Raw genomic sequence first — 27,470 nt, 5'->3', positions numbered from 1 at the left:
AGGCGGGGCGGAGCGCGGCGGTCGCCGCTGGCTCGGCCCGGCCCGGGCCGTCCCCGTCCCCAAGCAGCGGCGGAACGAGAGCGCAGGCGGTGCCGGCCGAGCCGCGACAGCTCCGCGCCGCCGTTCCCGCGTCCGCGCCGCCGCCCCGCGCCATGGAGATCGAGCTGCCCCCCGCCGCACAGGTGAGAGCGCAGCCGCCGCACGGCGGGCGGGAACCGGGGGCGCGCGCCCCCGCCTCCCCCTCCCTCCCTCGCGGCCCGGCGGTCGGGGAGGGGCGGGCCGGGCGGTCACGCGGCCGGCGGAGCACGTGGTGCCGCCCCGCCCCGGGGGCAGCGCTGAGTCACGGCGGGGGCCGGGCCCCGCCCCTCCGGTACTTTCCCCCCGCCCCCCTCGAGGGCCGGGGTCTCGCTCTGCTCGCTCCGCAGTTCGGGGCCAGGTCAGTCCGTGGCGGGGGTGAGCTCGGCCCCGCCCCGCCCGCTTGTCCGGTTCCTTCTTGAGGGCCTCCCGCCGTCACGCGGCCCTCAGTGGGGGCGGTTGCACAACCGCGTGTTTCCCGTCTCGGGTCGGCCCTGGGGTGCGGGGTGAGAAGGGCGCGGGAAGGGCCGCGCAGCGCTGTGAGGGGCGGGGGGGCCGCGGTGGAACGGGCCCCGCGCCTCTCCGGTGTCTGCGCCGCTCTCCTCCGTGCGGGCCGGGGCGGCTCTTGCGGCATCCCGTGCGGAGCCACCTGGCTGCGCGCTGCCGCTCCGGCCCCGCTGCCGCGGTTTCTGACGGAGCTGTTGTGGAAAGGTGCTGTGTTTCTAGAGAGCTTATGGGTTATCTTCTGTTGGCTAAATGGAGCGCTGCATGGGACTCGCTTGGGATGTTGTCTGTTACTAACGGCACGGGTGTCAAAACACCTGATAAAAGCACTCTGGGACGTGAGTCAAGGTGTTTCAAGTCAAGTTCGTAAAAGCGTTACGTTCTCACACTTGTTTCCTTCTTCAGTGAGCTCGAAGGTACTGAAATGGCTGAGCCTGGTGCTTCTGGCCTTGTAGGACAGCACGACAAGCTCATCAGCTCTCACTAAATGCTGAGCTTTGTGAGGAGGTGAGCAGAAAGTAATCCTGCTCAGCTTCTCACGTAAAGAATGAGGCCGTATGTTGTATTTGCACTGAATGCTAAATGTGAAGACTGGTGTAACCAAGTACTTGAGTACATGCTTCAGTGTATGTAAGGGTTTGTGTTTTTTTTTAACTGAGAAAGGAGTTTCTAGCTCCATTAGAGACATCTCTTTGGTCTGTAGAGCTTTATGCAGGTATTACACGTCTGGTTCTGTGACGCACTATGTTACATTCTCTTGTGAATGGGTTGATTTTCTGTTCCCTAATGGTTTGTCCTTTCCACATGACACTGATTATGCAGGAAGTGACAAATGAATACACCACTCAGGCCTGGCAACCGGCCTTTGATTCTTTTTTTTTTTTGTCTGTTGATAGATTAAGATATGTGTATGGATACCTATTTGTCCATCTGTGTATGCAGATACGTTGTAGTATAGGAAAACATCTACATTCTTCATTGGTATCTCAGAAGGAACTGAAGGCTGAAGGAGTCAGGTGGTTCAGTCTGGAGAAGAGGAGGCTGAGGGGAGGTCTCACTGTACAACTGCCTGAAAGGAGTTGCAGCGATCAGGGTGCTGGTCTCCTCTCTCAGGTGATGAGACACTGGATGTGAGGAAACTGCCTCAAGTGGTACTGGGGAAGGCTTAGGTTGTATATCAAGAACGTGAAAAGGATGGTTATGCATTGGAACAGGCTGTCTGGGGAGGTGGTAGAGTTGCCGTTGCTGGAGGTATTTAACAGACCTGTGGATGTGTTTTAGAGATAGACTTGCAGTGATAGATGGATGTTTGGACTCAGTCTTAGAACTCTTTTGTAATCTAAATGATTCTGTCATTCCTAAAATGGCAAATAAGTGTGGTGGAAAAAATAGATGCGATTATTACAAATTCTGTCTTAAGTACAAATGCATTTTCTTAGACTCTCTTAATTCTGGTGTGCTTACCCTGATATGCTGCACTGAAAAATCTTCATTCAAAAACTTCAGAATATCTTTCAGTTAAACCAGTGTTAGATACAATGCAGTGCAGTACCTGTAACTGAAAGGAATGCTGAATAATAAAAGATGACCATGAGAATCCTTTCAATGGAACAGCTAATTGGATATTTTATTATTGTACACGTCTATCATACGGACACTGTTCTGTATGTTTTGTCTTAAAAATGTGCTGAGAATTTACACTGCATTGGAAATTGGTTGAAATACAAGGAGTTAGTTGCATTTGAAAACAGAACTTGAAGAAGCCTCTGATTAGAACCCAAAGTAGGGAAACAATTTGGGTTTGGGAGTTTTATTGAAAAATATGTGAAAGAGACCAAACTGGAATGAAAAAGAACATTAAGCATAAGCAGAGAGCAGCTGGATGATCTCATGTGCTTTAAAGAACTTGGGACATTTTTATAGGAGTGTGTGGGTGGTTGGGAAGCTTTGTGTACATTTCCCACTAGTGTTCATGAGCAAGAATAAATTTTGGCTCTCTGTCCGTTGCTTTTTTCTTTTTTAAATTGAAAAAAAGCAAAGAGTATAACATTTATCCTAAATAAGAATACAGAAGGCTATGTATCACCCTGACAGCCAAAGCAGTGTTAAAATTGTCAGATTGTTATTATCCATTGTTGCCCTTGAATACTCTTTTGAGTTCTTGTGGTTTTTTTCCTTTTTGTCTTGAATTTGCAGAGCAAAATACTTTCTGCTGCTTTCATGATCCTGACTGAAATTAATGTAGCAGTGGCACATTGAGCATTCTTTAATGTTGAAGAAGTCTCTGAAACCTCTGTGCAATATGCTGGAGTTTGTGAGATCGCTGGAAGTGGAAGGAGCTAAATAAGATATTTGTTCTTTCATTTCCTCAGTCAAGTCTTTCATATCATTTTTCCTTCTGCTAGTTGTCAAATTTCGTTAGATTTGGTCCTCCAGAAGAAACAGCAAACTCCAAAACAGCAAAACCTGCCACAGTTTGTCTCTGAAAAATGTTTAGGATGCATTGGGTTTTTCTAAAGGAGGGTGAAAAAGCATTGACTGTACATCCAGGAAAAGGTCAGTTTACAGGAGGCAGAAGGAAAGAACATAGGCTTTCTACCTTTTGTAGACTTTCTATACAAAGTCCAGATGAGAAGAGTAGATGACACCAGCCGAGCCCATGCTTTTAACACCAGGTGTGTCCTTCATTGAAAAGAAGGAATCTGATTTTTATTTTTTTCCTATCTAGAACATCGCTTATTTCTTTTTTTCTTGGAAATTAATAAAGATAAGCTCTAAGATGACTAAACTGTTCATGAAAATTAGGCCAATTTGTGGAAGTGTGATGTATTTGCAGTAATTGTGCTGGCTGTGGTTAGTGCAGAACAAGTCCAGGCAGGAGCCTGTTGGCATGAATTAAATATTAATCCTCTGCTACTGTGTTTGAATTCCAGCCAGGCAAAAAGCCCTCCAGAGTCCCCAGGTTAATCACCTAGTTAAAGTTTGTTTTGGCTTCCACCTCATTCCAACCCTAAGTAATCCATTATTCTAATAAAATACATTCCTAGTGAACTTAAAGCAGTTTCAAGTCTGTTCAGTTTTCTGCTATGGGGCATTATATCAAAGTAGGACTTTGTGCCATGGAATTCAATCTCAGGTGAAAGGAAGAGAATACAACGCAGGGGTCAGCTAAGTTCTTTCCTGCAATAATCTAGCTTAACTGGTTTTAGAAACAATTCATCTGCCATTACGCAAGTCTTCTTACATAAACCAATGAAAAGTCTGGTAGGAGTAGTTGAAAGTCATGACTTTAAGGCTGTTTTATCCAAAGATGACTGATATACAGCAGTAAACTGAAATTCAGTTCAGGGTTGCTCAACAGTAATAGCTTTATGGTGTATTTGTTTATTAAGGTAAACTATTAAAGCATCCAATAAGAAATGAAGCCAGCAAAATGATCACTATTGTATTTGTGCTAAAACGTGAAAGGTTTATTTGAAACAGATGCAGGTGAAAACCATAGGATCATGAAATAGTTTGGGTCAGATGGGAACTTCAGTTCATCCAGTTCCAGCCCCCTTCCATGGGCAGGGACACCTCCCACCGGCCCAGGCTGCCCGAAGCTCCATCCCTCTTGGCCTTGAGCACTGCCAGGGATGGGGCATCTGCAGCTCCTCTGGGTGTGTAATTCAGGTAAAGATAGGCTTTGTGTGCTCCTCACTTTGTTACCTGGTTCCTGTTGACTGTACATGAAGAGCAGTAATCCTACTAGTTAGCTAATGGTATAGTGCTCGAGGTTTTCTTAAGTGTGAGGGCAGTATTATTTAATTTAAATTATCCAAGAAATGTGTAAGACATGTAGTAAGGATAAAAAATATTTAATTATTTGAATCCTTTGAAAAAGAGGATTTCTCTTCATTTTGTGGAACCCCTTCTGTTTCCCATCTTCAGCCTTTTTGATAAAATTCTTGCTCAGTACTCTCTGGCTGCTGCTGACTTCTGCATGGATATGCTATGTATTTGTACGTGGGCTTTGTGTCTGACTCCTAATCTCTACTGTAATGTTCATTTTAAGAGTTACTTCAAGTATTTTGATATGATCATGGAGATGTTGGAAAGCGTGTAAGGGTTGATAACAGTGTTAATAACTCATAGTATATGGTAAAGTTAGTGCTTTCTTGTCAGCTATATTGGTAATCCCCACTGCAAGTACTGCTTGGCAAGACTGTAATAAGATGGGTTTAACTTAGAATGTACCCACTTAAGTTTTGTGATTTTTTTTTTTTTTAATATACTATAGATCTGGTTGAAGTTTTTCATTAGCTCAGTTTGGATTTCTGATCTTGGCCTGATTACCTGCAGCTTTGATACTGAAAAGAAGGAATATAAAATAATGTTTATTTTTAGTTAAGTAATTGTAAAAGCACTGTGACTATAAATGTTTCCTATCTTCCCAGTTAAAGTAAATCATTTCAAGAACTATGTTTTTGTCGTTAATGCTGTTTACTGTACTGAGATGGTTGAGACCTCCCACCCTTATACTTGTCTTGTGGAATATTAAGACTTTTCATCTAAGTTCTGCAGTATTATTGTGAGCAATGAAATTAACAAACAGGAGAAAGGAGAAGAAACTTCTTTTAAGTTTGGTGTTGCAGCAATGAGTTATGTAAGATCAGTTTGAGACGGTCACTTTCAAACCTTTTAAGGAAGTATCTTCTGCATGGCTGTGGAACATAAGGGAGGAAAAATTGATATCTTTGCCTTCACCCCTGCCTTGCAGTATCCAAGTTTTATTGTTGTTTGCTGTAATGGTATTACATGCTATCTTTGGTAAGTATGAAAAAATCCACTTCTGGAGACTGCTTGCAAAACAAAGTATGCATGCTTGAGAAATTGACTCAGAAGAAGCTTGGTCGATAGTTTGCCTTTAAGTAGAAGTTTGTTTTATGATTAAGGGTGTGTCTGTTTGCTGTGTTGGAAGTTCATGCCCACAAGATGTTGAAGCAGCTACTTTTCTACAACAGAGTTTTATGAAAAGTTGTTCTGACTTTGATTTGCTTCCTGCTCAGGTCATCATGGCTGTTTAGCCATAAGGAGCTAAGACAAAGATCCAGGAGGGGAGTTTTGCTTGTTTGAACCCTGGGAGTAGTATTGGTGCCTCCCCTCTTTATTGTTATCGTTAAGAGTGGAGCAGTTCCTGCATTGCTTTGGCTGTCTGAAGGTCTCTGCTGGAGTTCACCAGCAGCACATGGGTGGTGGTGGTGGTGCTGGCTGGTCCTGGTGAATGGCCTGTCTTTGTCTGCTCCACAGCCGGTGCTTGCTTCCGTGTCACCTGGGTGCTCGGTCACTTCTTTCTGTCTTCAGGAGTTGTTTCCTTGAGTTAAGTCCTGTTGGGTAAGAAGGTTGAGGTCTGTCCTAAAGCAGGGTATTTCCAGTTCGATTGCGTGCACTGTGCTACCAGATGCATGCTTTGCAGTCAGTTGGGCAATAAAGTGGTGGGTGAAAGACGGTGGTGGGGCTGAGTAAAGCAACTTTAGAATCTGGAGCAGCTCAGCTGGGTAACAGCTTTTCAGGAGCTTCATTACTGGGAGGAGAACTCAGACCTTCATGGTAGAGGAGGTCAGTCTAGGTATCTGGGTGCAGCATTGCATCTTAGCTCATTATACTAGCACTTGCTTTCACCAGTATCGTAGAAGCAGTGACTGATATGCACTAGTGCAGATGATGTAGTTATTAAGCGTCCTTGAAACAAGTGTGCTGTAGATCCTGGTGAAGTCTTCTGTCATTTATTTGACATGAGGTACATGGACGTATTTTCTCAAAGCTGTTCTACAACGCATTTTTTCTAGTGTAGATGGGTTTTGAGCAGGTCTGTGTGTCAGCTGAGGAATTTCTGGGACGTGGTCCCCCTGATCCTTAAAAAAAAAATAAGTCTAACTTGAGACTTTTGAAGTAAGCAGGGTTGAAGATGAAAATAAAATACAGTAACAAAAGTGGTAATAGCAAAATAATGTACCGACTGCTGACAGGTGGTCTTCAAAATTGTTTATACTGAATTCTTTGTCTGTGGAAGTGCACATCATGTTTAGGTGTCTCATACCTATGAACGCTGAACCACAGCAACTTCTGATACTCTGCTTTGTAACTTGTAATTTGTTTTGGGCATTTGAACTAGAATATGATAGCTACTAGTTATTCAATTAGTATAAATTGTTGTGACCCAGTGGACTTTTGCAGTTCTTTGGAATATTTTCCAGCATGATTTGTAATCCTTAGTTGTCTCTCACTTTAAGTTTGTAGTCAGCATGTACTGCTTGGGAATCCTTGTCATGCAGTAACTGCTGTGAGCATTTCTAGGTATCACATAATCCCTCTAAGTTTCTTTTTGCTGGTAAGATGAAGAACCTGAACTTTTTAAGTAATTAAACTGTTAATGGAGCTGTAACAAATTGCTGAAATATTTTAAGCTCTGAAAACTTTAAATTGAGTTTTTCTGCCACTAAGGCCAGAGCAGTATAATAATTTTGAATTCAAACTTAAGTTTGGGATGGGAGGTTTTGGTGAGTTGTGCATGTATGTGGCAGAGATGATGAACAAGGCCTTACAAAATGTGAGTAGTAACGGCAGAATTAATGTCTGACTTTGTAAGTAGTGATTTAACCTATGAGATATCAGCATCTCATTGTCTAAATTAATTGCAGTATAGAGAAATCATAGTCTTGCAGTTTTTACTTGCATTTTGCTGTAATCTAACTATCCAAATATTTACTGAGGCATGAGGAAGTGTTTTGGGCAAAGACCAAAAACAGCTCAAGACCCAAACCTGACGCTTGCTTTTGTATTCCATATTTTGTTGTTCTGTGATCTTTTTTTTTTTTCCCCAAGTGATCAGCAATTTTTTTTCCTTTAGCTTAATAAATTTATCTGGAAAACAGTTAAATTTTCTGTAATGTCAACTACTGGAAAAAGTCACCTACAAAAGCTGGTTTTAATAAGAGTTCTACTTTAAAAAAAAAAAGAAAAAAAAAAAGAAAAAAAAAAAAGCCCCACAACTTATTTTGCCTAACTGGGGCACTTGGCACACAAACTTTAATTTGGCATCAGATATGCAGGGCAGTTGCACTTATGTTCTGCGCTGTCCTTCAGCTGCTGATAGACAGCCTGCAGTGTGCTGGGATGTTTCACCCTGCCCTTAGAGATTAGACGCTTTCTTCAGATGCAGCAAGGTAAGTCTGTCTCTTCTCAACCCTTTCTGCCCTCTAATTGGGAACACTGTAAATAATTTCCCTTTCAATTTGTTATGCCAGTTAGTCTGACTTTTATGACAGAACCCACCTGTTACTTAAATGACAGTTAGTGTAGTTCTTCCCCAAAGCCCAGGTACAAACGGCATGCAGAAAGAGACAAAAAAGGGTAAGCTACCTCCTTGGGCTCCCAGGTATGAGGAAGAAGGTGCTTTTTTGCAGAGCCGACAAAACAGAAGGAACAAATGGAATGAATTACAAATTTTGAACATTGTCACTGGGGTTAATCTACTTCTGGAAGAGCTCTGCTTTGTCCTGTCACCACCTCTTCTGCACTGAACTGGGAATAACATGGTGGCAGAGAAGAGGAGCAGAGAAGAGGCATAAAGATACTTTGGCACACATTACAGGAGGCATGGCAGGACTTGAGGGGGTGTTTAATCTGTCCTTCAAAAAAATGTGTGTGATTATACAGGTGCAAGGGAAAGGACATGTAGTTTGGATTAAGACTCTTAAGCTGAGAGTATGAGAACAGTTTGTTTTCAAGTATTTTCTTTTACTGCACGTTAAAAGGCAATTTGCTATGCTACCTCATTGGATGTAGAGTAATTAAACTTGCAGTACTTTTTTGAAGGAAAAGGAAGTTTAGCTCTCTTCCTTATTCCCTTGACAACCTATCGTCTTTATCAATGTTCAACATTTCCCTTTCAGAAGCTGTGGTGGAATACCTTATCAAGCTGTACCTTGTGGTCATGGGAGATAAAATGTTGCAGCTCTAGAAAATGTCTGAAGTGCTCTGTTGTTGCCCTCCAAACCGTTGGTACAGAGCACTGAACCAGCATGTGCTGAAGGTTTTAACTAAGTTAACATTTATAAAGCCACATATTTACATAATAAGTGTTCAAGAGATCAGTTCTGTGTTTTTTCTTCAGATAACAGATGCAGTTATTAACTAAAAATAAATGTTTAACAGAATGTGATGCGTGCCTTTGGATTTAAAATTTCTTGGTTTTGTGTAGTTTTCTTGCCAGTTGAATACCCTTGTCCTGTGCCTTCCTTCCCCCCAAATATTTAATGCTTATTTGCTTATGGGTAGAAGAGATGTATTGATGAGTTTATTACTTGTGGCAAACAATCTTGTTTTGGTCATTGCTGCTGATAGAGCATACAAGGAAAAATGTGGATTTTTTAAAATTCCCTTATAGTGTGATTGCCTGTACCTTGTTTTTTAGGTACATTTGTCCGTTTTGTTGTGAGGCTGAAGGAGGCAGCCCTATTATAATCATCTTACAGGCCGTGAGCCAGAGAGCTGTTGATCTGGGTGGAAGGACAGAATTATCAGTGGTTCAGTTTGGAGATGGTGTTGTTCTTTTAAGGGCACAAATAGTTATTGCTATTATGAAATTTGGTAAGAGTTGTAAAGCCATTTACCTACTCTGGTTCATGTGTTGGGAGATGAATTGGCTCATTTTGCTCACAGAGTTTGTAATTTGAGTACTACACATGACTTTAAAAACTGAGCAGTAGATGGCACAATGCAGATGGCTTCACTTTCTTATATGGTGTTGTTCCTTGGTGGATTTACTTTTTTCAGCAGAAGCTGTTGTGTCTGCATAAATGATAAATTGGCACACAAACACTTTGACATGTTGGTCTTGACCCTTCTTGTTTCAGTTGCTTAACTGTTTAGGACTGACAAGTTGAAGAGTTTCCCGAAACATTCCTGGGGGTTAATGATTTTTAGAGGATTGCTTTTTGGTGATAAGTTTGTGAATTACCGTATTTAAGAAAACGAACAAATAAAATCTATCCTTGCCTCATTCTATTGAAAAACAGCTTCCATCATATATCTATGTGTGGCTGAAGGAAGGAAAGAAGCTGTACAAACTCCCTTTGTGGAAAGGTGACAATGATTTCTATGATGCATCTGATAAACCTGGAGAGTGCGTTTTTGGTCATCAGTGCACAGTTGAGCTGTATTGTTATTTACTGAATTTTTTCTTTAGTATGGTGTTAGTGAAGGTTGTACGTGGTGTCACATAAACCATGTAGCCATGAATTATTTCTTCGGAAGGAAAACGTGCTATGCTAAGCATGCATCCTCAAATATGTTAAGATCTTGTGTCCACTGATGGGCAGTTGGTTAGTTTATTTGGGCCTTTTCTGTTGTGGATTTTTTTAATTCCCTTATAGACACACTCAATAAGAAGGGGGGGGAGGGAAAGAAGGAAAATGAGCTATGGTGGACTTCTTTCTCTCTTCATAATTTGCTGAAGGGTAATTGGAAGTACATGGTTGTCATCTAATTTCTCTAATACACTATTACATTGAGCAGTGCTTATTTCTATATTCACAGCATGCACTGATGCTAAATACCCAGCATTCATTATGTATATAAATCATGTATGTGAAAAGTGCACAAATTGCAGGACTCTGATCCACAAAGGTATTTAATGCCTGTGCCCCACGGAGGTCAGTGGAAGATAGGCAGTGTAACTGCTGGATGTGAGCTGCAGCACACAACATGGCACAGCTGCCCACCTCTGGAGCAAGGCTTGCATTCCCCAAAATGTAACCATGTGGTTGTGGAGTGTGCATTACTGTGTGTTGGTTGGCACGTTTTCTGGAATTGAACTTTAATTATAAAAAGAAAGAAGCAGCAAGAGGACAAGGAAGACTTCAAACTTTAAGCTGGGGAAACAATATAGAAAGTGGGTCTGATCAGACTTCAGTGCTGCTGGGGAGCACTATCATACAAATTGTATCTGAGGTCAAGAAGCATTTTTATGTGAGAGTTAGAAGTACTCTACAGAGCAGTGGCAGTTTTCTCCTGGTGTCCAGGCTGCTCCTGCAGACTGTTTGGAAGATGACATCTGGTTCTGCCTCAGAAACAGAGAACTGAGGTCTTGTCAGATGGCACGATTTTCTTTCTATTCACTGAGTGTTTTTGTTGTTTAATTCTTAAGAGCACACAGTGCCTCATTACTGTTCTCTAAAACAGTCTGATTTGCTTATTCTCAGGCTTATATTCTTTTAAATCGATAAGCTGTTTGCTGAGTTCTCAGGGTCTGAAAGCATCCTTGCTCTTTGTCTCAGCTTCGTTAGTAAGCACGGAGGAAGTGTTGTGGTGCAGCCTTATGGAATAGCTGACTGTGTTGGTGAAGGAGGGCTGATGGATGTGTGCTGGCACTGCAGTTAGTGAACCTTTGTGCTTTTCTAGCCCACGTAGACGTTGCAAGTGCTTGCCCTTGTAGTTTGGCCCATGAAAAACAACAGAGTTGCTTGTGAGATCAGTGGATGGAAGCTTGGTGAGACATGCTTCTTGTAACACCAGAGCATGCAGTTTCTATATGCAGGCTGTCATGTAGCTGTAGTAACCCATCTGGTGCCTGTCCCTATAGCTTGGCCAGCTGTCATCAAAATGACAGCTAAATGGAGGCCTACCAGTAACATCTCATTGGAGTGAAAACTTACAGCTCAAGAGTATAAATAATCACTGAGTGTATTTTGATCCGGAACAGATGCACTCTGTTCTCATGTTTGGCTTGAAAATACTTTTCTAAAAAGTGTAATCCTGGTGAAATCAAAATAGTGGCTAATAGGTCATAACCCAAGGTTAACACAACCTAATAAATGTTATTTACAGTTTTATTATGTTCTTCACTCTGTGCATCTTTTCTTCCTGATTTGTTTCATTGGTCATAAGAGTGTGCTATAATTTGTCTGGATCATGCTTCCCAGATGACTGAGCCATTACTACAAACAAATTCTCTCCTAGATAAACTAATGAGTAGTCTGTGGCAGTGTCCTCACATGGTACATGCCTGGCTGGGTACAGCAGGATAGCATGAAGATCATCATTTAACAGGTAATTGTTTCCCAACTACTGTAGGTTCCCTGTATAAAATGAACTGGGAAACAAAGGCTTCGGTTTTCCTCTGACTGAGAGATCAGCAGAATTTTCAGATAGAAATTATAACTTCTGTATTGTATGTTTAACTGTAGGTCAAGGATTTTTGTTGTTGTTGTATATACTGCAAAATTCAACAAATGCCAGTTTTCTTACAATGAAGTTTTAAATTGAGAGGAAAAAAGCAAAGCTCTTATTGAGACCAGCATTTCCTGAAATGAAATAGACTTCTGGCTGCTATTTGAATGCCTTTCAAAATGGAGTAACACAGTGCAACACATGGTGATTAGACAGCAGCCAGAAATAAAGCCACAACGGAATCACTCAGTTTACTTGCTGGGGCAGCAGGGCAGAGTTTTGTTGATGGATCAAACATGTAAAAACAAATACACTGCCTAACCCACTCTTTTATAAAACGATCCCATGTTTTTTGCCAGCCTTCCAATTTCATTATGCAACTTGTGCAATGGATTGTAACTTGTATACATACTCATTTTGTGTGCTTATTGACTTAATCATTTTGTAATGCTGCTGATGAAAGAGTAAAGAAATAGCAAGTAAATGACTATTAAACTGAAAGAGGAATTCAGAATTTGAATGGAGGGGACTGTAACACTCATACACCAGCCAACTATGCTCTGGAAAAGTGTTGACATTATTATATTATATATAATATAATTATAATTATATTATATATATTATAATATAATAATTATATGTATAATTATTATAATATGTATTATTATAATAATATAATTATTATAGTGGAAATGTTGAGATTAACATAATATAATTATGATCTAAAGGGGAAATGGGAAGAATGGAAGCCATCAAACTAAAATGACAAAGCAATGAAAACATCTAAGATTAATTGTTTTTGACGATGATGTTCCGGTAAGCAGTCTGGGACTCCAAGAGATTTAGGATGAAGTTTGAAGAAGTTTTTGGCTTTTGCTTAGCAGACAGGTTAGTGCTTATAAATATGGGCATCATTAGATTTGTAAAGCAAAGCTCACTCCCATTGGCTTACAATGTTAGACTTTGCTTTGTCTTTTTCTTTAGGCTAGAGCAGAAATAGGGGATAGAATACAAGATAGATTTGGCCACGAGTGCTAGAGAATAACACTGAAAACTAAAATACCATACAAAGAAAAATAAGTAGTGATGTCAGGTTTAAGACTGTTTGCATACTGCAAGCCATGCAAATGAGACACTGCATTTGAGATGGTTTTTTTTTTTTTTACTGAATTTTTTAAGATGTTGAAGGGCAATTTGGCCCCTGGAAACCATGTACTATATATTAAACTCAATTAATGTATAGCTGCTTTCCAAAAATCAATTAAACAATTTACCAAAAAACAGCTGCTTCTGAAGCATGTGAGAGAGTGCCAAACGGCATTCTGCAAAGGCGTCTGCAGCACTGAGGAAGAATTTCCTCCTCTGTTGTATCAGAAATGGATACTTCATGATGCATGTGTGCCTTGTTGTCTGCTGAGCCAGCAGCAGGACATCATTCCTGATGCTGCACCCTGAGCTAGAGGGGGCTGCTCTGAGGCTTCTGTGCACAATCGGTGCTATGAGTGGCATGGAGGTGGAGATGGATTGATTTTGCAGAGCAAGAGAAAGCTATTGTCAAAGAAAAGCAGTTACCTGCAATTTATGTACCTTCTTTTCCTTCTCTTTGCTATCTGTAATTGGTTATCTTTCTTCACTCACAGTGGTCTTGCTCTAGTGCTGACATTAGGAGTTTGCAGCTTTGGGGATTGGCCTGCACGTGCATGACCATGAACATCCTAAAACATCTGTTCTTTACTGCAGTTACATTCTTGCTCATTTTATACACCTCAGGCTTGAAGAAAGCTGTTTTTTTTCACTCCTGGAGAATATGTGAGGTGTATCTTGTTCCTAACAGTTTGGAAAGCTTGCTTACCATAGCATTTATCTCATGGGAAAACCATTGGAGCAAAACCAGATCTTACAATTGTAGCCTTTGTTGTTATCATTCCTAGAAGGTGCCAGTTCAGGTGAAGTACATAAATTGTTTGCTTCTCAGGGGAGTTACTTCTGTTCTGGTAGGGGCATTGCGGTGGGCCTCGTCCTGAATTGCACTTGCAGAGGAAGGCTGTCATTGCAGCCAGTCACTGTTTGTCCCACTCCTTGTTAGAAGAATCACAACATTCATGGAAACTTTCTTAAGAATGCTAGACAGCGCAGCCAAGTAGTTTTTCAATTGATTTGATTTATAAGAGTAGATTCTGACAATTTGGCATTAATTAGGAGTGCCTGCTGGAATACAGTGGGAGCTACGGTCTGAAATATGAGATGTATGTTAGGAGAAGACAGAGGCTAAACACTTCTAGCGAATGAAATACCAGAACTTCACTTCCTGTCCTGGCAAAACATTCCAGAGCTTTCTTTCTTGAGTAAGAAGATGAAATTTGCTTACAAATATTTATGTTTCAGGGACTGAGCTTATTTCATATGTCTCTGTTGAGGCAGAAGAATGTCCTGAGAAACATGGCCAGCATTTTTTAGCTGGCTTATTTATATAGACAAGGAGTGGAAATTCTCTCACAGCATTTGTTCTGTAAAGCTTTATCTTTCAATTCTTTTCAAGTTTTTTTTTTTTTTTTCCAGGTAAGCCAGCCTTCTGGGTCTTAAAAAGAGGCTGCTGACCAAGATATCAGGTAGCCAAAGATTACTTAGAGCCAGGAAGAGCAAACAGACATCATGAAGCTGACGCAGGCAGCATCCACGCTGTTTTGATCTCGTGTCAGGCACACCAGTAGTGGTAGTGGCACAGGTATGAAAGACACAGAAAGGACCAAGTGCATAGTTTGTACCTGCACTGCCTGGAGGAAGGTCTTGGCAAAGGCTGTGGGACAGCAGGCAGCTCCACAGGGTGGTCGGGGCCTTGACCTTGAGGATTCATGAATCACAAGTCGCTGTCTTATGGCTTTGTTTGGGAGTTGCTTGTTCCATCACATTTCCAAATCCTAAATCCAGACATCTAAAATTGAAATTGAGCCTCTCTGCCTTCCAGCATAAATAGCATATGACATTCTCTTTTCCCTGTTATTAAGTACTTCTTTTCTCTGTTCTTTCACTTCTCAAATTAAATTCTGTTTTCGTATTTCCAGTTGTAAGGCACAGAAAATTGTGGCCGAGCATTCAAATCTCATTGTGTGTTCATAAAATGTCGTGGTGGTGGGATAGTTTTATCTGCTTTCTGTGCGTTCACTGAAGCAAAGGACTTAGGTGTCGTGATTGCAAGTCAATTACAGAACAAAAACAATTAGCTAAGTAGCTTACCTTAATAGAGAATTGCCAGTATGGAAGATCTGGAATACAGAAAACAAATCGTTAATTAGTGACTTGAGAAATCATATGAAAAAATCAAATGATTTATAAATCATGCTTGAATAAAATCATTTTCTCTTAGGGATGATGAAGGAAAGATGTTCAGCTGTTGTTCCCACTGCTTAAGTGGTAGGAATGTTTCCAGTTCCTCTTAGTCTTGCTTTATTATTTGGTCTCCTTCCTTTCATTCTAGTCTGGGAGTGTTTAAAGACCTCGGTCTTCACTTCCTACGCGGTATTTTGAATACAGCAAAAACGTAAGGTGCTTTTTGTTCATTCCTCTCTCTTCCTGGAATGCAAATGGAAAATGAGTGATACTTTTCTTTCTGTAAATAAGCTGCAGACAGGAGTGCTTTCTTATGGGGTTGTCTTCTGCGCTCTTGGCTGGATGTATTCACCCTGGCGTGTGCAATATTCTCTCTTCAAGTTAAATTCTAATGGATCATGGGAAACCAAAGAGGCATGATATGGAAGAATGAGCGTTTTGTGAAAACTAGGAAAGTCATTCTATGAAATAACACAAAACCAGGGTCTCTTTCCTTTGTTTACCCGACTGCAAGTGTGTTTGCTTAGGAGCGATAAGAGTTAATTGTCAAACTTTACAATGTAGTGGGAGATTTTCTCATAAAATGTATAACAGACTCTGCCCAGATGGCAAATGCTGATATGTAAATCTAAAACATGAAAATTTCCATTGGGGGCCAGATGGTGGCTTAATGTGAATTGTTTAACATTTATGTGTATCTTATCAAAACTGCCTTTATATGTCCAAACTAAGCTGTTGGTATGGTGGGGAAGGCGTATCACTAAATGAACAGAGAAGCAAATGATGAGTGCAAGGTGCTTCTTGCTAATATGAATGATGGGAAAGCAAAGCTTGTCCTTCTCTGCTGAGGGATGCCCCATTCCTGGAGACGAGGCATTCAAAGATGAGTTGGGAGGGGACCCGGGCAGCCTCATGTAGTGGTTGGCAACCCTGCCCACAGAAGGAGCTTGAGGCGCAGTGATCTCTAAGATTCCTTCCATCCGAAGCCATTCTGGGATTATGTGGTTGTCTTTTGTTTACAAAACTGTGAAGAAAATGGGAGAAATAAGACCACTGTTCATCTGCAGAGGGAAAATACAGAAATCGTGTTATTCTCCCAGAAGTTGTAATTACCATTGTCCAATATTTCTAATAAGTACCTTAATGTATTAACGTATTTCCTCTCAAAATGGCCACTGGGGTTCAGAGGGAAAGAGCTGAGCCCAGAGCAGGGGGAAGTGCTGCCCATAAAATCCCTCCTGCTGGCGGCTGTGTCCTTGTGCCGGGCAGGGCTGGCTGCTCCAGCCTCTCTCGCTCCTGCCAAGGCGACCACTTCCTCTGATGCAATCCAAGAAATTACACAAGGGAGAAAGGAACAAACGGATGCTTGTGGACTCAGTCACGAGGGCCCCTTGGAGCGCTTACAGTAAGCCGGCCTGGTGCTGGGGGAGGTGGGGACCGGACTGTGCAAAGCAATACTTGGCTGTTGCTGGCCAAGCTACCACCAGGCTCCCACTGCACGCCATGCATTGAGTGCAGATCCCTGCTGCTGCCTCCCTCCTAACCAGCCTTCTCCACCCAGCAGTTTGTGTTGAGTCACTTGAAAATTAGAGGGTGGGTGTTTCACAAGCAAAAACTGAAATGCCTTTTAGTGGCTTTGGAAACACTGGTCACTGTGTGGTGCTTTCATGGGGAAAGGTAAAAATGCTTCAGTGACAGACCTAAGAAAGAGTGCCTGCACTCACCTGTGGGTACATGCATTTGTGTGTGTCGGTGTCAACAAGGCTGCAAAGTAATTGGAAGTGGGAGGCTGAAAGAGTGAAATTGCAACATATTTCTGTAGACTGCAATTTCTTTTTTAGCCTTTGCTGTCCCTCATGCTGGGGCTGTGAGTCACCCCCCTGTGAGTCACTGGTTAATGGTGGTTCCATTAACTTTGACCTGGGGCTTTGGCCTAATGCCCAGCACTTCTTATTTTCTTGACAAGGGCAGTATCACTGAAATCATTGGCTGAAATCATAGATAAATGTTAAATGGCAGGTTATATTTAAATCAACATGCTGTTTGATGATTTTAAATATTAGCTTAATGAACAGGAGAACACTTCTTCCACGTAACCCATTCATGTGAAGAGTAATTACTTACTAGTATTTAAGACTATAATATTACACTATATAGAATTTTTCCAAGCTGAAAATAGCAGTAATCTTTCCCAGTTAGGTAGTGATTATTAAAAGCAAACAAGTCTTTTCGGCTTAAAGTGCCACGAGACAAATACATTTAGAAGTTAAAATAAAAAAAAGCTCCTGACAGGTATCTTTGTCCAGAGCAGAGGCACAGCACTGCTTAACAAAGCCAGAGATAAGATGTGGGTCTTAATGTGGGCACTTGAGAAACAGTGACATTAAGTCAATGCTGTGCTATTCCTCAGGCAACAACCCACACATCAGGCGTGTTCAGTTTGTTCCAGTTCCACAAGCAGAGCTGTGCTGCCAGAGCAGTGTACAGCTGCAGTGGTGCCTGCCATGCACAGCACCCAAAGCTCCATGTTTTAGTGGTGATATACAGCGTGGCACAGCCAGAAGGTTTGTGGCTGTACCTGAGGGTTTTGCCCAAGGCAGCATGTTTTTCTGCTTAAGGTAAATGTGTTCTGCCTTCTGCATCTCTTTTTGGATTGCTTTTGTATTTCGTGATTTAAACCGAAACCATGCAGCAGTTCTGCTATTTTTGTGCAATCGTCTGCTGCAATTCAGTGAGTGAAACAGCTCTGCTAATTCACAGCCTCTTGCATTACACACACACATCTTTTGAGTAGCATTTGTAACAGTGCCTGGTAGATGAATAATTCAGAAGTGAGCCCTAAAATCCAGATCCTGCAGTTTTATCCAGAGCATATTGCAAATGCTCCGAGACTAGGAAACAGTTTAGAATCTGCTGCGGAAGGAGACAGTGAGCAGCTGGTAAACTACTGGCCCTTAATGAAGCTATACCGTACTGCAGCATCTCCAATTACTGCAGGACTTAATTAGTTCATTTTACCCTCCAATCTGGAGAGACCAAACATTGTCTTGGGCAACCACTGCAATTATTTCTGTTTCTTCGTTGCTGGCCATTAAAGCTGAGTTTGGTCTCTCTCAGCAAGGTATATTATATATGTCTTAGATGTCAGAATACCTGCATTGTGTTACGTGGGTGTTTCATGTAACTGACAGATTCTAGAAGAAAGTTTTTTTTAGCAACCGGTTGAAGTACATCATGTAATGTGTATGTATGAGCGTGAATGGTATTGAACTGATAATGAAGAGATGATGGTCTGCTCTGATGTGGACTCCCACTAATGCCATCACGTTGTGTGGAAGCAGTCATTTTGAATGGCAGTGGTTTAGGTTACTTTGTTTCTGTGCTCGAAAATACTCTTAACAGAGAAGGGTATGTTTAATTTGATATGGTGGAAAATCTAATGTACCTTGGGTGTAACTGTTCACTGAATCAGTAAAGTCCTGTTCAAGTGAAATATGATGTTTATATACTTGTAGTTGCAGTAAGCTGTTGGACTCCTTTCTCAGCCAGTGTGATAGGATGCAAGAAAACAGCTGCAAGTTGTGCCGGAGGAGGTTTGGGTCACGCATTAGGAAGAATTTATTCATGGAGAGGGCAGTCAGGCACTGGAATGGGCTGCTGTCATGGCTTTGGCAGGAACAGAGTTAATTGATTGATTTCTATGTGGTGCATTTTTCTTACAGAAGAAAACAGTCCAAACTTCAGCACCGAGAAACATTGTTTTAACAGCATAAAAATATGTTAATCAGTTGGGCTCTGAGCAATTTTTCAAAGTTTGACACCTCTTGATACGTGGTTTATACTCAGCTCCAAACCAGTCACACTTACAATGTCAACTGAAATTAAGCTTTGAATTACAAATTTTTAGTGATAGTCTTAATAATTTTAAATAAAAAAAGTAAAAAGTACTCCTGTAATGTTGTGTTAGGTGGGGACTTGGAACCAGGTTATCCTCCAGCTTTGTAGCACTGTTCTGCTGATCTTAAGATTCATGCTTGATACTGGGAGGAGGGACCATAAACATTTAAAAACACATTTTGAGTATGGTTATTGTAGTGACCCAGACAACTCCTTGTGATGTTTTTAGCCAGTTTTTACAATTTAGTAAGATTATACTGAAAAAAAGAATTACATTAATAAGACTTCTTAATTTCTATCTTTCTCTTTTAAATAGTCTTTTTTTTTTTTTTTTACTTTCTTATGTGATATAATTGACTCTATCACTTCATGTATTCTATGAGATAATGTAGGAAAGAATACTGTCTAGTTTGTGTGTTGCCTTACCAACTGCAACTGCTTAGTTTCCGTGACCTGGTGTGTGGGTTGCAGCAACCAAACCTTCAGTTCACACACTTCAGGAAGGTCATATGGAGACATGTTTCATTTAGATAATTTTGTAGGATTAAGAGAATGAATCTCACTTACATGAGTCTACCTGTTTAATGCAGGATTTAAAAGCCTTCTTATTGTTTTAAACCAGTTCTACTGGGGAGGATGCTTCAAAACAGCATTTCTATTACAGGACATGAACTTGATTGACATCCTTTGGAGGCAAGATATAGACCTTGGGGCAAGGCGTGAAGTTTTTGATTTTAGTCAACGACAGAAGGAGTATGAACTCGAGAAACAGAAGAAACTTGAAAAGGAAAGACAAGAGCAGCTTCAGAAAGAGCGAGAGAAAGCCTTGCTGGCTCAGCTGGTGTTAGACGAGGAGACAGGTGAATTTGTTCCAGCTCAGCCAGCTCAGCACATTCAGTCAGAAAACGCTGAACCACCGATCAATTTTTCACAGGTAAAATCTAATTGTGTTGTGAGTGTGTTTAAATCTTTTTTCCATCCGCAGGAAGGTGTAATGCTAGAGGTTGCCTAAAAAGAATTTGCATTTGTTGCTGTAATGGAAGATTGTTCAGTTATTCAAAGATGCAGTAACATTTTTTTCATGACTTTCCTATTTAGAGCACAGATACTTCAAAACCAGAAGAGGCCTTGTCCTTTGATGACTGCATGCAGCTCTTGGCAGAAGCGTTCCCATTCATAGACGACAATGAGGTAAACGCTCAGTGCAGCAGTTCCATGGGTGGTGTGCCAGGGGATCAGTTTCTTATTTTCTCATACCAGCATTTGTCTCCACTGTAATATTTATTTATGATATGAGTTGAGTGCTGTCCCCAAGCCATCTGTAACTAGAATAAAGCCATGTTGTAGGCTTGAACTTGGGCTGTATCAGGAGCAGGTGGCATGCCATAGTGCTCTTGTATTTCTTGTGCTTACTGAGTCCTGCAGGACATTTTACTGGCCTGACTGCCATCAGCCAGTGTTACTGCAAATAGCAGAGTTTTGCAATTTGTTGTGATGAGCTTATTTCAGCTCTCTGGAGTTGATGTATTTGGACTGCTTTACTTTGATGCACAGACCCAGACTGGTAAGTAAAAATAAGCCTTTCATCATTCAGTTCATGCTGCTTCCTATTTCTGTCCTTAATGTGATAACTCCTTTCATGGGAATACTTTAATATTATTTCATTATGTTCAGTAAATGCTTTTGGTAAGAAATGCCTATTTATGCTGCAGGAGAAGGTAAAACAGCAAGAGGAGATTTTTTGCTTTGGAAGATTCTAAGTATATGTTTGTTTGTTCAACACTCCAGGCTTCTCCAGCTGCGTTTCAATCACTGGTTCCTGATCAGATTGATAATGACCCAGTCTTCATTTCTTCTAATCAAACTCAGCCACCCAACTCACCTGGTATAGTTCCACTTCCTGATGCAGAGAATATGCAGAACATAGAGCAAGTTTGGGAAGAGTTACTGTCCCTTCCAGAGTTACAGGTAAAAGTTTTGTATAATCATCTGGAAAAAAAAAAAAGCAGGATGCAGACTGTAGTATGACAAGTATGAGGTACAAGAGCATCTCAACCAATGGTGATTATGACTAACTTGTTGCATTTTACAATGTAGACATAGTATGTCTGTAACTCAATATGATCTTTACTTTTTAAAAAGTAATATATTGAAGAATGTATAATAGGAAGGAAATAGTTCTTTATCAGGGTGCCTTAATAAAACAACCTGTCTTCCAAATCACTTCTTCATGTTTGAAAAATGATTGTTTGCATCTGTATGCAACCGGTTACAGCACAATCATGATGGAAATATGAGCTAATTAAAAATAGACGCTTCTGAATTATGGAGCTACAGCGTAAATTCTTTCTGCAAGCATTATTGTAAATGTAAAAGTATTTAAGTATTTTGAGTGCAAAAGTAATCATTTATTTTGAAATAAATTTTACCTAAGAAAAGGGTTTATGTAAATAATAGAATGTACAGGTAGATACATATAACTACACTTGGCTCTTCTGTTTGTCTCTTGTTTAACTACTTAACTATATATTTGTTGGTAGAAACTAATTATATAATGTACGTGAACTGAGTATTTCAAGGGAACGAAGACAGCTAAAAATCACTGGTACATTACTAAGTTGTATATTATAGAGGGCATCTAGTTGGGATTTTCTAATCTTCTATTTCCTTTATCTAGTTTTGACTATTAAAAAAGGGGGAAAAAAACCTAACAGCAGTGGGAACCTTATTTCCTGCCGCTCTACTTTTTTCCTTATTATTTCTCTATATTTCAAAATTTTCCTAGTCTTTACTACTGTGGTATGCCTAAAAGTCCCCACATAGGTAACAAGGAGGACTAGCTTTGAAAAGGCAGCTGAAAAGATATTAAGAAACCAAGCCAAAATTATTAATTCTGTATATTAATTGAGTAATCTTCTGATTGAGATAATTAAATTGAGGCTATTGCTATCTGTGAATTATGTTTGAAAAGGGAATTCAAGAGCTCTCACACTCAAAGCCTTATCTTAAGCTTTGTATGCTCTCTAGTTAAATAGTGTGTGGTCCCTCCTTATGATAAACAGAAGCACTGCAGTAGTTGCCTAATTCTTTGGGGAAAGCAGGGACACTTACTTCACCTTCAGTTAAGAAACTGCCACTCTGGAAAGAAAGTTGGTTTTGTAGGCAATGAAAGCCCATCAATGTAATCATCTTATACACTCATACTAATGTTAGCCAGCTTTCCTAGAAGCGTATGGGATGAGTTAATGTTAATAAGGGTTCACAGTCTTTCTTTTTTACTTTCCAGAGAATTACATTTCTCTGCAATTCACTGCTCCATTCAGTGAATCCTGAAACGATCTCGTCTTTCAAGGAAAAGAAATCATCACATAAAATTGAAGATGGCTAAAAATAGTTTGCTATGAGTGCTTAGTAAGCCTCATTCAGTAGTCTTAAATTTACTGAAGTGAAGTCATTACTAGCAGTGATGTGTGTGAGAAGTTCAGACCTGACAGCTCCAGAATCCCACTTGTGATTTGGTAGGAGGGTCGTTTGCACGTATCAGTGTGTTGGGATGGATTTCTTCTTCAGCACCTTGTTATGAATTTGAGAGGCTCCACTGTCTTATTCCGAATAGCTTTGTTCAGGATAAGTTGCTTCATATTGTGCTTAGGTATCTGTTCTTTCTAGATTGTCTCCCCATAGTGCAATTATGTTGTAGTCATCTAGGTTACAGCAGTGTTACAATACCCCATGTACGTGTTAATGACTAAAATAATTAATAGTTGTGGATTCTATAAAAATATTTCATGATCAATTGGTCTTGTGTTGTTCAACTCCTCTCTTACACTTCCCATATAGTGTCTAAACATTGAAAGTGACAACCTGGCTGAAGTAAGCACAATCACGAGCCCTGAAACCAAGCCAGCGGAGATGCACAACAGCTATAATTACTACAACTCGTTACCCATCATGAAAAAAGATGTTAACTGTGGTCCAGATTTCCTGGAGAATATCGAGGGCCCTCTCTCCAGCATTTTGCAGCCAGAAGACAGCAGCCAGCTGAATGTGAACTCTTTAAATAACACATTGACTTCAAGCTCTGATTTCTGTGAAGATTTCTATACCAGTTTTATTTGTGCAAAAGGTGACAGTGACACAGTAACAACAAACACTATCAGTCAGTCACTTGCAGATATTTTAAGTGAACCTATTGATCTTTCTGATTTCCCACTGTGGAGAGCTTTTAATGATGACCACTCAGGAACTGTACCAGAGTGTAATGATTCTGACTCCGGTATTTCACTGAATGCAAATTCTAATATAGCATCACCCGAACACTCTGTTGAATCATCTACCTGTGGAGATAAGACTTTTGGTTGTAGTGATTCTGAAATGGAAGACATGGACAGTTCTCCTGGAAGTATGCCACAGAGCAATGCTAGCATGTACTCATTGCAGTTCCCTGATCAAATACTTCCTTCCGTGGAGCCAGGCACTCAAACACCCAGCTTGCAATGTATGAACACACCAAAGAAAGATCCTCCTGCTGGCCCAGGCCACCCCAAAGCTCCATTCACAAAAGATAAACCTTCGGGTCGTCTTGAAGCTCATCTCACAAGAGATGAGCAAAGAGCAAAAGCTCTGCAGATCCCTTTTCCGGTAGAAAAAATCATCAATCTCCCTGTTGATGACTTCAATGAAATGATGTCTAAGGAGCAGTTCAGCGAAGCCCAGCTTGCACTTATTCGAGATATACGCAGGAGAGGCAAGAATAAAGTGGCTGCTCAAAACTGCCGTAAGAGAAAACTGGAAAATATAGTGGAACTGGAGCAAGATTTGAGTCACCTAAAAGATGAGAGAGAGAAATTGCTTAAAGAAAAAGGGGAGAATGACAAAAGCCTTCGTCAAATGAAAAAGCAATTAACCACCTTATATGTTGAGGTCTTCAGCATGCTACGTGACGAAGATGGAAAGTCTTATTCTCCTAGTGAATACTCACTGCAGCAAACTAGAGATGGCAATATCTTCCTTGTTCCTAAAAGTAGAAAGGCAGAGACTAAACTTTGAAGAGCAGCAGACTGGCTGGTGTTCCCCGAGTTACTATTTTTGTATCGTTATCCCAAAAGCTTTTACTGTGAGGTGGAATGCAGAATTAGGTAATATTTTTCAAGTAATTCTATGCAATGATGATTTGAAAATTAATATTTAAGTTTATGAAAGGTGCAAGTTCAAAACTAATTGTGTAATGCAGATGTATGTATGCAAAACTTGTAATCTCACTTTTATAACAGGCATTTCCTTCTTTTAGCACCATTTTAACTAGTTTCCATACATGTAAATATTTAAAGATACCATATTTATATACTGTTCTTATCTCCTGTTATATTCATAGATTTGATATATAAGAATAATTCTAGCCTCCTAAATATAATTTCTTGCAAGATAAACAGTATGGCTTCTTACTTTTTTGTAAAAGAAAAAAAAATGCAGTAGCATTTGTTTCCAATTTTTATAAGTGCTTTATATTTAATGTACGATTTTAATTTAGTGTCAAGTTGATACTCATTGTTTGATTTTGATTCATCTTACCATTTCATTAAACTTTTTATTATTATTATTGTTATTATTTTTTATGTCATAGGCATTTATTTCCCTAAAGTAGACTAAGTGCTGATTCAGATATCCTCACTGGTTTTCCAAGGATAAGTCTTCATGCAACAAATACGCTTAACAAGCGGAGATGTATTGCACAGCACTGTCAGCATTATTGATGCTCACCATAGTTTTAACTACCGTTTGGAAGGATTGTGTAACACATTTGTTTCAAGCCTATGCTAAGTTTATATAATTTGTTTTGCTCTCAGAACACTATTCAGAAGCTCATGATGAGATCTCCTCCAAAGGCATTAGAATCTGTTAATTAAAAAGTGTCAGCATTATGTATTTTTCCAACTAATAAATTCTGTATACCTTTCAGTAATTTTTCTAGAAATTCATTGTGCATCTCTGACTGGTCAGCAGGCATCATTTATCACTGCTGTTCTGTTTGAGGTTGTAGAAAAAGATATCCCATGGGCCGAGCAATGCACTCTTTGGAAGCTGCGCTCAGTTTGTTGAAAAACTGTTGTGATGTTTGAAGTTATGAGTTATAAGAGATGAAAAATTGGGCAAATAAATCACAGTGTTTCATTTACTCTTCCACTGGACTCATTGTATTTGATCATCGTGGATCTTTCTAAATACTGAAAAGGCATAATGTGAAATACACATTGAAATGAACGTTAAAAACTGTATCATCTTCCCTGTGGAACTTCTAAAAGGAGCGTTTGAAATGTTTTTTCTGCCACTGGGGCTGTTTTGTGATTATTTTAGGTATATTTTGTTACCATGCATACATTTGTTTAGTACATTAAGCATTGAACTGTTCTACAAGTCTTGCTAGACCTATTGAACGTTTCTCTAAAAAGAAGCTAATTTTTTAAGTTGAAGAGCTTTTGGCAATCAGCCTTGTTTCCCATGTGAATGTGTTGTGAAACTGCAAATGCAATGGGCAGGGCTCATGTTCCAAAAGAGGAAGGGTAGGGGGTTAGGACAGAAAACCATGGTTTCAATGAGTGTTTCTCTATCGGGGATGCTATGGAGCTTCTCCTTTTTTCCACTTGTTCTCCGCTGTTTTCACACAGCTCCAGTGGCTCTGTTTATTATTCCTGAATATTAATAACTAGTTTGGGACCAACTATGGTGTAGCTGTCAGTTTGGCTTTTCCCTGAATGCACTAAATTTCACAAGCGTTTTATTGTCCAGTGGGTCACAGCAATAATAGCAGTGTAATCCTTATCAGCTTTTGTTTTCGTTACTCCCCAGAATTTTGTATTTACACTTTGAGCTGGTCATTCACCCTCTGTTATCTCATTTACAGATTCTGCATAGCAGAGGCCTTTCTGCTACCTGGTGCCAACATGCACACGGTCTCTATTGCGCTTCAGCTGAAGTGTGACGTTAGCTAACCAGAGAAGAGCCAGGAGTAGGAAAGCAGATCTGTTCCAACAGCTTTACCAAGAAGGTAGTTGTATTCCAGGGATGGATGATGCTAGGAACCCTGCTCCTATTGATTATAACCTATTGGAAAGAGAGTGCAGCCAAGTACCAGTGCCAGGAGACAATCTCCAGCTGACGGAGACTCCAGGTGCCTACCCTGGAGTAGAGAGCACAGAACTAGAGCACAGGTAATGGTTTCACACAACTTCTCATGCTGTGTTACTTAATCTCTGAAGTGTGGTCCTGCCCTACAGGTGTTTGTATCTGAGGCAGCAGATACAGTGAAGTCAGAAGAAGTCAGTAAGTACAATAAGGCCAATAAGTATGAGACAATTTCAATTTCAACTTATTTCTTACAATTTTTTCAAAAAGTCAGGACATTCACCTTAATGCTGTGAAAACTGTTGCTGCTTTTAGAACCACATTAAATGCATATCATCATATTAGCTAAATGAGTCTAAACTTTATTCTAGGAAACAAGGATTGCACTTGTGCTGGTAAAAATCTTAACCATCACAGCTGCACACAATAGGAAGAGTAGCCCCTCAAGCAAGAACAGTAGTTTCCACTCTTACAAACATTCTTCCCCTTTCTATAAATAATGCAGTCTCAAAAGCAGCTCTGAGTAGTTCAGTATCTGATGCTGGAAAAATACTATCCTAACTTTCAATCTTATCTAACACAGCTGAAGAATAACAGATTATCCCCAAAGGCATGTCTTTTTTTTCTGACAGAATACAAGCTATTAAGCCTTGAGTAACTTTACAAGAGAATCCTGCTGGCAAGGTGCTCTCATTTGCACTAATAGGCCTCAGAGTAAGACAACTCTAGAGAGGCCTGGCTGCACTCTGGTCTGGCCCAACCACAGATTTGTTGTGGCCATTTCCTGCAGAGATGATCTGATCCTGCAGCCAGGGTGTTTCAGGGATCCTGCAACAATTGCAAGCTCCAATAAGACAGGAGGGGAAAAAAAGGAAAAACAGTCTAAGCTCAACTGTTCACAAGAACTGCAAGAGTGTTGGAAACACTAGGAATACTGCCCTTCACATTGAGCAGGGATTTTGTTTCTGCAGATGGTATGTGTTGGTAAATAGAAATCCTGGTGACTTGACTTGCACTTACCTTGTTTACCAACCTTCATGTTAATAGCACGTGAGTCCATCCCCCTGCAGAGTCCTTGACATACTCTGACCACAAGAGGATATCACTTTGTTGAGCAAATTGTCAATACCAATGGCTCAAAACCTGAAAGCCAGGATTGACAGATTAAGCAGGTTTATTTGCTCTAGATAGAGCAGTCAGTCACCAGGTAAACTAAATCAAAGATATCACAGTATCATGGGGTATTTTTCTTGCTACTGCTGTTCAGTATGCCTGTATTGACTTTGAATGCAGTACTACCAAGGAAGGAAAACTTTCTTAGGAGTCATCAAAGC

At 40.5% G+C, this 27,470-nt stretch overlaps 1 protein-coding gene across 9 annotated transcripts in view; it reads left to right on the top strand.

Moving 5' to 3' along the window:
* NFE2L2 (NFE2 like bZIP transcription factor 2) overlaps window positions 1–27,470 on the top strand; it is a 39,133-nt gene continuing 11,663 nt past the window's right edge. Inside the window, exons 1-6 of one of the 9 annotated variants that reach the window (XR_016468295.1) lie at window positions 1–182; window positions 19,679–19,948; window positions 20,113–20,205; window positions 20,803–20,982; window positions 22,855–24,152; window positions 25,916–26,222. Coding sequence is in view for 7 of the 9 variants with exons in the window: in XM_031601380.2 (XP_031457240.2) it covers window positions 153–182; window positions 19,679–19,948; window positions 20,113–20,205; window positions 20,803–20,982; window positions 22,855–24,063 (1,782 nt within the window). In the remaining 2 variants the exon portion in view is untranslated. Of the gene's footprint in view, window positions 183–297; window positions 437–503; window positions 787–7,577; window positions 7,785–14,349; window positions 14,516–19,678; window positions 19,949–20,112; window positions 20,206–20,802; window positions 20,983–22,854; window positions 25,190–25,915; window positions 27,460–27,470 lie in introns of those variants that run through there. The other 8 variants (XR_016468294.1, XM_090144076.1, XM_090144077.1 and 5 more) reach the window with 8 other exon arrangements.

This window comes from Phasianus colchicus, chromosome 7, assembly GCF_987193195.1.
Source record: "Phasianus colchicus chromosome 7, bPhaCol1.hap1.1, whole genome shotgun sequence".
Taxonomy (NCBI): Eukaryota; Metazoa; Chordata; class Aves; order Galliformes; family Phasianidae; genus Phasianus; species Phasianus colchicus.
Note: the sequence above shows the minus strand (reverse complement) of the source record. Positions and strands in the feature narration are given on the sequence as shown.